Consider the following 11,109-nt stretch of genomic DNA (forward strand, 5'->3'; position numbering starts at 1 on the left):
GGTTTTTACCCAGCAAAACATGTGCCCAGCCAAGCCAAGAGCAGTCAATTTCCCTAGGAGACTGCTCTGGGCAACAGTTGTTACAAGGCCAAATGCCTTACTAGGTAGAAAACATCCACAGCCTTTCCTTCATCCAACAAGTTGGTCACCCTGTCATAGAAGGATATCTGTAGATATGTTTTGGGGAAATTTCTAACTTAGATAAAAAACTAGAGGATAAGCAGTGGCGAAGTTACATGTCAGAACACAAATACAGTACATACATGCCGCAGCACTAATTGTATACCTTTAGAGACTCTAAGTTGTTTATACTGCAGTTTTCTTCCTTAGCCTTCTTTACTGATTTGCTTTGAGATTATTTCCAATTGGAGTATACATAAATACACTAAAATCCAACGCATAGAAAGTTACCAACAAATTTCAAAAGGATGCAAGAATTTCTGCATATAAATTACCTATTCACCTTAATAGACTTTTTTTTTAAAGCCAAATATCAGAATAGTGTCTCCCTTTGCTTTCAAGAGTACCATTTACAATCCATGTGTGTCTCTGTGGTTGCTTTCCATAGGTGCATTCTGCATGCCTCTCTACATCCCTTACAGCCTGACGGGGAAATGGTACTTGGGGAGAGGCGTCTGCAAGCTCTGGCTAGCTATGGACTACCTCCTGTGCACAGCTTCAGTATTTAACATTGTTCTTATCAGCTATGACCGTTTCCTGTCAGTTACTAAAGCTGTAAGTACCTTGTTTATAGCTTTGATTTTGCCATCCATTGGTGGATTATACTCACCAACATTTGCTATGTTGGTGAGCATAAGGCCAAATTCAGTTGAGATAATAGGCCTCAAAAATGTGCTGGCATGTGGACATTATTAGATATTTGCAGCTAGTTGTGGTGAATATTCTGCGTTGAGTATGCTTCGGCTCAGAATCTGTCAAACAGCACTTTTCTTGCAACTTCTGCTGAAGATTGCACTGGAAAGCCAAAGACTTAGCATTTACAAAGTGCAAAATTAAGTACACTTGGGCAAATCCAATGAAGACCTATGGATATTTATATGATATTCTTTCATGACATGAAATCATAATTCTTTTTTTTTTTTTAATTGGATATCTAAGCTCCTAGAATTATGCATTCACCCTGTCATCCTGTGAAGGGGATCTAGCAGGATGTAAGCTACCATGCATCTGTCTACTGTACAACATATACTGGGAAATACATACTGGCCCTGGAGTGGGGGGAAAAGGAAGAAAGGGGATGATTTTGTGGTTTCATCACCTAAGGGCTGTATTGCAGAGCTGAAATCTCTTCCTATGTCCCCTTGAAGCGTGCAATAAACAATTTTCTCAAAGGTAGGTGTCAAATGTGTCATGTTTTCTGTTGACCAGTGATGCATATAGAACTATTTACTTGTAAACTGCTGTAAAAAGCAGTGTGGTTATCAGTGAATGGGAGTCATGTGCTGAACAACTATAAAATGCTAATTACTCTAGTGCTTCAGATCACAGGTGCCCCAGAAAAGACATACCAAATTACTAGGCACTGATGGATGTTCATGTCTCATCACCTGGACCAGGGTCATCACACAGTTCCATTGACCTGTAGAGAGACATGCCTGTGTTACATCAACATAAATGAATTAAACGTATTTAGGTGAGCTTCAGCTGATTGGCGTAGCTGCAGCTCTAAACTACCAAGCATTTTGCTAAATTCCTTTCTTGCTAATTCAGTTGATTCCAAAATGTTTTCTCTATAAGTGCAACCTTTTCTGTTTTTGTGTTTTTTTTCTTTTACCTTGCAGGTGTCTTACAGAGCCCAGCAGGGAATAACATCTAACCCTGTCATCAAGATGGTGGCTATCTGGGTCTTTGCCTTCCTTCTCTACGGCCCGGCAATCCTCTTTTGGGAGCACATGGCTGGACGCAGCGTGGTAGCGGCAGATCAGTGCTACGCTGAGTTCTTTGACAACTGGTACTTCCTCCTGTGTGCATCCACTCTGGAGTTCTTTGTGCCACTGCTCTCGGTGACCTACTTCAACGGGCACATCTTCCATGACATCCAGAGGCGCCAGCGGCACGGCAGCACGGGGGATGGCGAGCCTCCGAGGAGCAGCAGCCTGTCCTGGAGATTTTGCCTCTTGCCAAGGCCGGGAGCATCTTCTCCGTCTGATGCAGAAGACAGTGTTTCTTCTTCCATGAGACCAAAGAAAGAGTTTTTGGTAACTCAGAGCTCGTGTCCATCCAGAGGCAATTCTGTAACCCCAGAAAATGACTCCTCTGTTTCTTTCTGTGTGAGGACCAGGTCAAAACTGCAGCGGGACAAGAAAGCAGCCAAGTCACTTGCCATCATTGTGTGTGTGTTTGCCATCTGCTGGGCCCCATACACTCTGCTGATGATTATTCGTGGGGCCTGCCAAGGAGAGTGTGTCCATAATTCCCTGTATGAGGTAGCCTTTTGGCTTTTGTGGATCAATTCCTCTCTGAATCCATTTCTTTACCCTCTATGTCATGATAGATTTCGAATGGCTTTCATGAAAATACTGTGTCCCAAAAATTTTGCATCATTGAGATCAAGCTCTTTTTAGGATGAAAAAGAAGAAAAAGGCTCAAGAGAAGCTGAGTGAGGGATGTAAATAGGCACGGTTTGAAATCAAATTTGGTGTCCTCCATGAGAATACTGTAGTTAGAAAGCCTAGATAAGCCTTCCTAAATAAGCCTCCTTCAGACAAACATGCATGGCCAAAATTCATATACTTTTTCCAGATATTTCAACTGGCTGATTAAAGGATATTGCCTCTGCCTGACTTTCCATAGTAGTCTATCAACATTATCTTCATTCTGGTTGTTGAAGATACTGTCTTCAGTTGCAGTACCACTTATATTTTTGATCATGGGTGGTATTAGTTAAAAATACAATAAATGTGGGTGTTCGCTGTACATTCAATAGTATTCCAAAGCTAATATATTTTCTATTTTATTTCTTGTGAACAGTTTGCACTGCATTTAGAAGCTTTTTTTCTCCTTATAAAATATCCAGTTATTTTATGATTTTTTTTTAGCAGGTGCATAGCAGGATTAATTCCTTTCACTAAGGATGTTCAGACATCAGGGGAATACAAGGACTACTTTTAAAAACTTGAGTGAAGGTGTTCTCTGCAGAAGGGCACTAATCTACGTACTTGCTCAAACGCAGCAGTAAAGAATTTAGGTGTGTAAAGTATGTATATGCACCTCCAGCTCTTCTTCGAGGAGCAAGTCTTCTACAGCTATAGTTTTGAGCGATGACAGAAAAGAGTAGTACTCGTTTTTACTCCTTGAGGGAGAAAATCTGCTGCTGTTGGCCCAGGGGAGAATATGTGTAGCAGTCCAAGCAGTTCTAACACTGCATAGTCCTCTCTGGATCAGACCAGGTGACTACCAAACCCAGCCTGGTCTTGTTCCACTATCGCACTCAGATGCTGAGGTGAAAATTTCTTTCTTGATAAAACCTCATTACTATTTCCTTTGATACCTTTTTTCTTTCTATGACATTTTTTTGGACTCATAGAGACTGAAACGTAAACTTACAAAGCCTATGATGTGGCTGAGATGTTTAAAGGAACGCATTGGCTTTTCTACCTCTTCTCCAGTATTGTCTGAATACACTTATCTGTTCTTTAGACTAGATGTAATCTTTTTAGCTGATGCCTGAACAGCACTGGGCGTTACAGGATCTTGGCCCATAAGCTGGATTTGTAATTATTGCTAGAAGTCAACAGATATATCCAAAGCAGGTTAGAACACAGAACATAAATGCCCAGTACATCCATTTGTTTTTTTAGAGTGCAGCATGTACTAGTATTTTACCCTGCAAAGTTTTTGTCATTCTTTTAAAATGCAACTTGTAAATTCAGTAATGTTGAACATGTGCAAACAAATCCTTTTGTGACAGCCTTAAGAGCAAATGGCTTCTTAATGCTTTTATGCTTTATAATTAAAGCTTTAATGCTTAGTAAGATATGTTTTTGACAGTGGTAGCTATAGGAAGTTAAAGATCTCATTCTGGTTAGCGTATCAAAAGGGTATCTGTGAAAATAAGCCTTCACCATGTGTAGATAAGGACACATACTCATCTGTCTATGACATGTTGGTTAGTCGGTTTTCTTGTCCTCTTCCTTGTTCCTTTCCTTTGCTTGATACTTGTACTGGCTTGGTCTCTGCCACAACTGGTCAGTACAGGCCAGTACAATATCTGAATGGTGATATCAACAGGGATTTATTTTTAAGCAGCCTGAGGCCTTGTGAACTCTGCGATGGTGCTCTGTGCAAGGCCTAGGAAAAGCAAGAAATTCACAAAAGGCAGCAGCTGAGTTGAAGTTAGTTGATAGATGATACCAAGCACAAGCCTAGCTCCCCTGAGGGGCAGTGGAGCACCTGATTCTGCCTCCATTTGGGCTTAATATGTATTAGAAGCTGCCAGAATAATTATTCTAACTGGACAATGCTTCTCAATGCAAACTTGGCTTTAGGGACATGATTCATTAATACCTCTGGCTTATTTCTGACACCCTTTACAGCCATACTCGGAAGTAAGTTGAGGATCTACTTGATCTTGTCTCCTTCACTTTTTGTGAGCTATTGTTAGTAGGGTAGAGGAGTAAGAAAGAAGGTTATGGGAGTGGTTTAGGTGAGAGCCTAGATTAGCCTCTTTCTTCTTCTGAAGTAGAAACTACTTCCAGAAAGACACAGGATATCTGTATATTGCACTCCTTATCCTTCAGCCAGGCAGCAGAAATATTTGGAACTGTCAGAGAGAGAGTTGGTGCAAAAAGATGCGATTGTGGCAGTGCCACCAGTGATCACTAGTTCTTGTGAAATGTGGGTCCCTGTGGAAGTTGCATAAATAATCTGGATCACAGACCTAAGCGCTGATGAAACTCTCCCTGCTCTGAACTCACGATCAGTGCAGGTCCTGCAAGCCAGGGCATCTGTGTTGATGTAAGTGCGCTGGTTAGAGGGAAAACTGATACTGCTGTCAAATGTAAATTTCATTTCTTCTTTGCAATGATGGAACTGTACGGCACTTTTCACATATGCATTAAATGAGTGACCAGAGAACTTCCTGTCTTTCTTATGCTTTAAAAAATAATACACCCTGTTTCAAAATACCAGAATGAAACTCTGCTTTGAAAAACAAAATATACTTGAAAATTGTTCTGAAAACGTATGAAGAAAATTTTTTTAATAAGGAGAATTCAGATGTGTATCTAAGTGCAAAGGTTAGAGTTGAATAAAAGACAATGTCATACTCTTTAGGACGTTCCCCGGGCATACTGGTACAGCTTTTTCACTAAGAGTGCCATAGATCTGATTGCTGTTCTCATTTACGTTGTTGTTTTCTTTCTCATTTCTTGTACTGTTAAGATATCTTTCTTTCCAAGAGATCTACACAGAAATGGAATATTCCCTAAATAAAACCTATTGTTGTTAACAGTCTAACACAACCATAAATAACTGCCCTTATACAAAATTTACCATTCATAAACTACCCACTGTTAGGGTAGAACACAGGGTTCTTCCATGTTATTGCTTCAAAACAGATCCTGTACCCGGTATTTCTCAAATGACAGTGCTGCCTTATCTTACAAATGCCAAACCCTAATGACTTGTGCTCCTAACAAGTATAAAGAGTCATAGCCGATTCCCTTTGATGGTGTGGAGGTTCTGGCACAATGTTTTGTAAGGGTTTTGAGAACTTGGATTAAACATGATGTAAAATGCAAAATTTTTATCTAAGACAAAGTGGGTGTTGTTTTTTTTAAAATAATTATAAAGATAGAAATTTAGACATTTTAAGCAAAGAAGCAAAACAAAGTTATCCAGACAAGAATAATCAAATTCCTACTTAGTCTTGTTTTCTACCTCTGTGCATTTATTTTAGAAACAATATTTTTTAAGCAGTGTTAATAAAGTGACTTATTTTTCCCAATGGAAAAATAAGTAAAAGGCTATAGTGTCTGGATTTGTGTATGGCAAGACAGCAACGGCATCATATAATGACAGAAGATGACTGTGGAGTTCAATTTTTCTTACTGTGCAAAAGGGACTGCTATGTTGAACAGAGGTGAAATTAGACTGTCTCCTTCCTTACATGAACAAATCTAGGTATTGCCCTCTCAAGACTTTTCTCCTCTAACTCTTTTTTCAGGATCTTACTACTATACTTCAAGCTGGATCAAGCTTTCTTGTCTCTAAGTGTTTGTGCCAATCTTCACTCATTTGCATACTTTCTCACTCATTTTCTTTCCTTACTAAACAACTCTGCCCAACATTTTTATCTTGAGTATGTTTGCTGTCTTTCGTTTCTATGTTTTTCATAGGAACTCTCCCTTACCACTTTGTCTTTGGACCAATTGGTTGCAACAAGACTCATAATAACCAATAGTGACTTTTCACTGATGTATTCTCCCTGGAGCTGTGGAAACTTTTAAAATCAGCTGCCTCCTTTCCCCCATGTTCTGTAGGACACGGTACAATGATTTGTGTTTCTCCTCTACACTGATGTCTCTTGGTCACCCTACCTAGGTCTGACCGGGGAAGCAACACAATCCCTCCCGAGATCATGCGCTTATTTCTCACTCCTAGGAGGGAGGACAGTCACGCTGCTGCGTAGATGCTTTGTGACACAGGAGGCCAGCTTTCCCCAACCACTGCCAACGAAATGAGAAGCTTCTCCAGAGCGTGATTTAGAGGAGGGACTTGATTTTACCCTTTGAGGCAGTGGTTGAGAGGGCCTGTTCACCCCCGAGTATGCGTGTGAAGGCAGGCGCTGCAAGTTCATCTGCTGATTTTCTTTACGATAACGTCTCACAGAAGCCTCATTTGGGGGATTTTTTCCCCTTCCTGTTCCAACTGATGTGCACCTGCAGGTGTCACTGGTGCTACATAGTATTTTTAAACCTTGCAAACCCGTGGGCTTTTCGAAAGGTGCTATTTGCATGTACAATCCTGCATGATATGACACCAGCATCTTTTTGCTAAAAACGCCACCAGATCTGTTATATTACATCTAATATTTACTCAGCTGCAGAAAAGATTAGGGGAAAGGCTTATTACTTTCGCAAAGAAAGGAGGTCTTTAGTCATACAGATAATCATAAGTCAGTGCAGGGCTTCTTCCTAAATTGCTCTGCATAGAAATTGTCCTGTGCTCTGCATTTCAAGCACAGCCTTCTGTTGTCAGTGGAAGAAGACTTGAGAGTCCTACTGAGCTGAGAACACGTCCTCAGCATTGGCTCATCGAAAAAATGTGTCCTCTTCTCTGATGATATAAAAATCTTTGTTCTCATGATTGTTTTATGCCTATTCTGATTGTGGACTGCTGCTAAAAAAGCTGCCCAGCTCTCCTACCCTTTTTGGTGTTGATGCTGCTCCTGGCCCTGTGGTCCTGCCCTGCTGCCATCCTGGGTGAGAGTGCGTGCAGCTGTACAGGAAATTCAGCCAATCCAGACGAGAAGCAACCGTTAATTCTGTTTGGCTGGTTAGTCTGGGGTAAGTATCTAATCTAGATCATCACATAATCACAGAATTGATAGCTGCTGGTGTAACGGCAGAGGTGAGACCTCTCCCTCTGAAAGCAGCTTACTTTCGAATCAGCTTAAAGTCAGGAGGAAGCTGTAGAACATGAATACTTGGATATGTTTCTCAGTAATTTTCTGTGGATCAGAGCTGTAGCTTGGGTGTCCTGGTAAACCTCCAGAGACTTTAGCAAAGTTGTGCCAGACTAGAATGGAGTACAATCTTGCCTGACCTGTGCAGTGGACAACTTCTAGGGAATCTGCTCAGCTGGGCTTTTGGGGATGCAGGACACTCCCAGGACAGATCTCAGTTCTACTGTTTCCCCTGGTGTGCTATGGGTCTTAGCAACTTTAGCTCTGTCTCAAGCCCTTTGTATGAGGGAAACTGGCTGTAACAGTTAGAATGAGTAGAGTTCCCTGCTGAGACATTTACATTCAACTGATTCTGCTGCTTTTGACAAGTGACTGCAAGTAGAGTCAGTCCTCAAGCATATACGAAGACAGTACTGTCAGTGCAAATGACTGCATTACAGGACATGAGCCAAATTAGTTTCTGGAATAGTGCCATGGAAGTGAATGCATATAGCCTTGGAAGTTTAAGTGTTTGCATTATTTGTGTTATATTTCAGTAATAATTTCTGCCGTACGCAGATCAATCAGTTTTCAGCCTGTTGTAATATTGCTATTTCAGGTTAACTCATTGCCTTACTTTTCTGGTATTACACTGACAGGCTCATCGCTTTTTTCTCTTCTCTATCAGTGGGTTGTTCACATTGGTTACTGTCACAATGCACTGGTTAATTTTTTCGTTACTTTGCCATGTTCTGCCTGGACAGCTGCCCCTTTGCACCACGCCACAGGGTATCCTGAGAGAGAGCAAACAGTGCTGGCTCCTGCTTTTACAGCATCACACCTAGTGTTGTAGTCCTCCTCTCCACCATGCTGGAACGGAGAGTCCTAGAAATGGAGTCCTTTGATGAGCTGTATATAAATACTTCTTTTTTTTTTTTTTCCTGATAAGCAATAGTACTATTCTCTTTTTTAATATTCTTCTTATCTAGCATGTAGATTTATGTCCTCCTTGCTACTTGAATCTGTCCATATAGAAGTCTTAAGGAAAGAGAGTTTAACCCAAAACTGAGGCAAAAAATATGCTTTAATTTCCTTCAGAGACTCTTGCCATGTCCGGAGCTCAGACCCAGGTCTCTGTGCAAGTTATTTCTTTAGAAGTCACTAGATTTCTTGCTTCTTGGTATTGTGGGAGGGCATGTCTGCACAAGGAGGAAAAGTAGGAGGTAGGATTAAACTTATTCCAGCTTTTGAGCCTTAAAGGAGTGACCTCCTAAATGGAGCCAGTGTGGAGAGCAAATCACCAAGGTATTAGGCTTACCAAAACATGTGATGCTGAGCTGAGGATCTGCTTTGTCACTTAAAATACAGAATAAACCCATGACCAGCTTGGAGAGAGCAACGACTTTTCAGATAGAGCTAAGGTTTCTTCTGGTCCCTTGGTGACCAGGACAGAGTTTATTAGGGAAAAATTCATGATTAATTTGATTGAGCTCACAGGCTAAAACCAGTGATTTTACTGACATACTTATGGGACTTCAGGTTTCCAGGGACACTGGGAAGTGGGAGGAGAATGGCACTAAAACCATAGTGCCATTTAAGGACTGATTATGCATTGGAGTGCTGAGGCCAGTACCACTGGTCAGCTCCAGAGGAGTTTTGCTACTGCTAATTTGGCAGAAATATTGTTTGCTTTTTTTAACCTTTTGACCTGGAATATCAAGCAATAGAATGTATTTTATGTATCAGTGCTCCAGTAGATAAAAATAGATAATCTCTTTTATGGATGAATGAAAGACACATAGATTAGCATACATAGATTGCTGGTATATCCAAATGTAACATATTGAAGTACTGTACTTCTATTTGGACCACACAGATCTTGAAAGGTAGAAAGGAAAAGCCTGAATCAAATGAGGGATATGAGGGGAGTAGTTAGTTGCCTATTAAAGCAGTAAATAGACAAAAACCCTCTGGTTTTGGTAAAGACCTTCATTTATATCTGAATGTCTCTTCTTACATAGTTTCTTAGATGCTAGAAATGACTGAAGATCAGGTGAATCAATTACAAGAGGGAGATTTAGCAGACTTCTTTGAATGTATTTTTCATGAGAAAGGGAACCAGCAGAGCAACAGGTGCTATGCTATACCCAGTTCTAGGCTGGAAAAGATCTGACAGGTTAAATAGGTTACTTTTTTTTTTCCCCAAAAAAATTTGCTACGTTTTTAGTAAGTGCCTTTTAAAAAGGATGTTTGTAACATGGGTGTAGTTTATCAGATTGCTGGGGTTAGAAAATGGTATCTCTAACTTTTGACACGTCAGCTGTGTAAAGAAATATCCAGAGAGAGAAAAGTGTGAGCTGGACTTTCACACTGCTTTATGGTCAGGTCGGGGAGAGGGGGTTACCTCACCCACAGTGGAGTCTCTATGTAGTGATTAGTATTCCTGGAGCAAGCCTGGTTTTTTTTGCAGTTGAAGTCACAAAGTGTTCATAGAGGCCATCACCTTCTATCCTTTCTCCCTCTGATCATCCCAAAGCAAAAGTCACCAGTGTAAGAGCTCCCATGGGTGCTTTTTAGCAGACCTTGCTGTTAGGATCTTTTAATCTTGGATTGTCCTTCAGTCTCGCTTCAGGCCATTAGCCTTTGCCTTGTCACCTTTGACTGCCCTGCATAATTCCTGCCTCTCCGTGGCGCTTCCAGGTTTAGATCTATTAAGTGAAAGGGAAGGTGCCACCATGGCACCTGAAGGGCTGCTGGCTGAACCTGTGGTGGGGCAGCAGCCTGCAAAGAGACGTGCTGCACTTCAGACTACTCCGGCGTCTCTCTCCATCAGCTGTGCTTTGCTGACAGTTGGGGCACTTGGTGTCCAGTTTAGCTTTTCTAATAGGGAAAAAAGGACTCCATGAGGTGAATTTGAAAGCTGTGCCCTTCCCCCAAGAGAGGAGGGCAGAGGTGAGAGGTGAGCAGTGCATGGCCAGGAGCCACCTTTCAAGCACTGAGTGCCCTGTGCACTGGGTGGCCCAGCCTGCAGGGGCTCCGATTCCAAATTATCTTCACATGTAACAGCAAGCATTGAGGGCAGGCTTGTCTAATTTAGGGTTTTCCTTGGGCTTGTGATTTTAAAGCTGGGCAGCATCACCTGATTCTCTTGGGTTCTTTTAATAAATTTCAGGTTTTGCAAAAAACCCACCCTTTTTTTTTCCTGCACTTTTTGTTTAATTCCTTCTCCATTTTACAGACAAAGTCACTTACTCCTCTTTAACATCTCACATTAAGCTACAAATGATGTCTTAGACTATAATCTGTTTATCTGATGGTCAGGAGTGAGTATAGTTGAGGTGTTTGCTTGAAGGGTGAAGCAAAGAGACGAGGGCCACCATGGAAGTCCTTTGGCTGAACACACATGTTGTCTGCGTGCTTAGGCTGTCCCATCAGCCCTACACTGTTGGGGTGTGTGAAGTCACTGCAGTCCCTTTTCTTGG

General features: G+C 41.4%; 1 protein-coding gene across 1 annotated transcript; it reads left to right on the forward strand.

Annotated features, from left to right (window-relative positions):
* Window positions 1-522: 522 nt before the first annotated feature.
* On the forward strand, window positions 523-2,585 carry LOC104271333 (histamine H3 receptor-like; the record flags this gene model as incomplete). Its single annotated transcript, XM_009865971.1, has 2 exons — window positions 523-735; window positions 1,803-2,585. Coding segments are annotated over 2 exons (996 nt in total), but the record flags the coding sequence as incomplete, so codon positions are not given.
* Window positions 2,586-11,109: the final 8,524 nt, after the last annotated feature.

This window comes from Apaloderma vittatum, unplaced genomic scaffold (assembly GCF_000703405.1).
Source record: "Apaloderma vittatum isolate BGI_N311 unplaced genomic scaffold, ASM70340v1 scaffold9460, whole genome shotgun sequence".
In the NCBI taxonomy this organism is placed as follows: Eukaryota; Metazoa; Chordata; class Aves; order Trogoniformes; family Trogonidae; genus Apaloderma; species Apaloderma vittatum.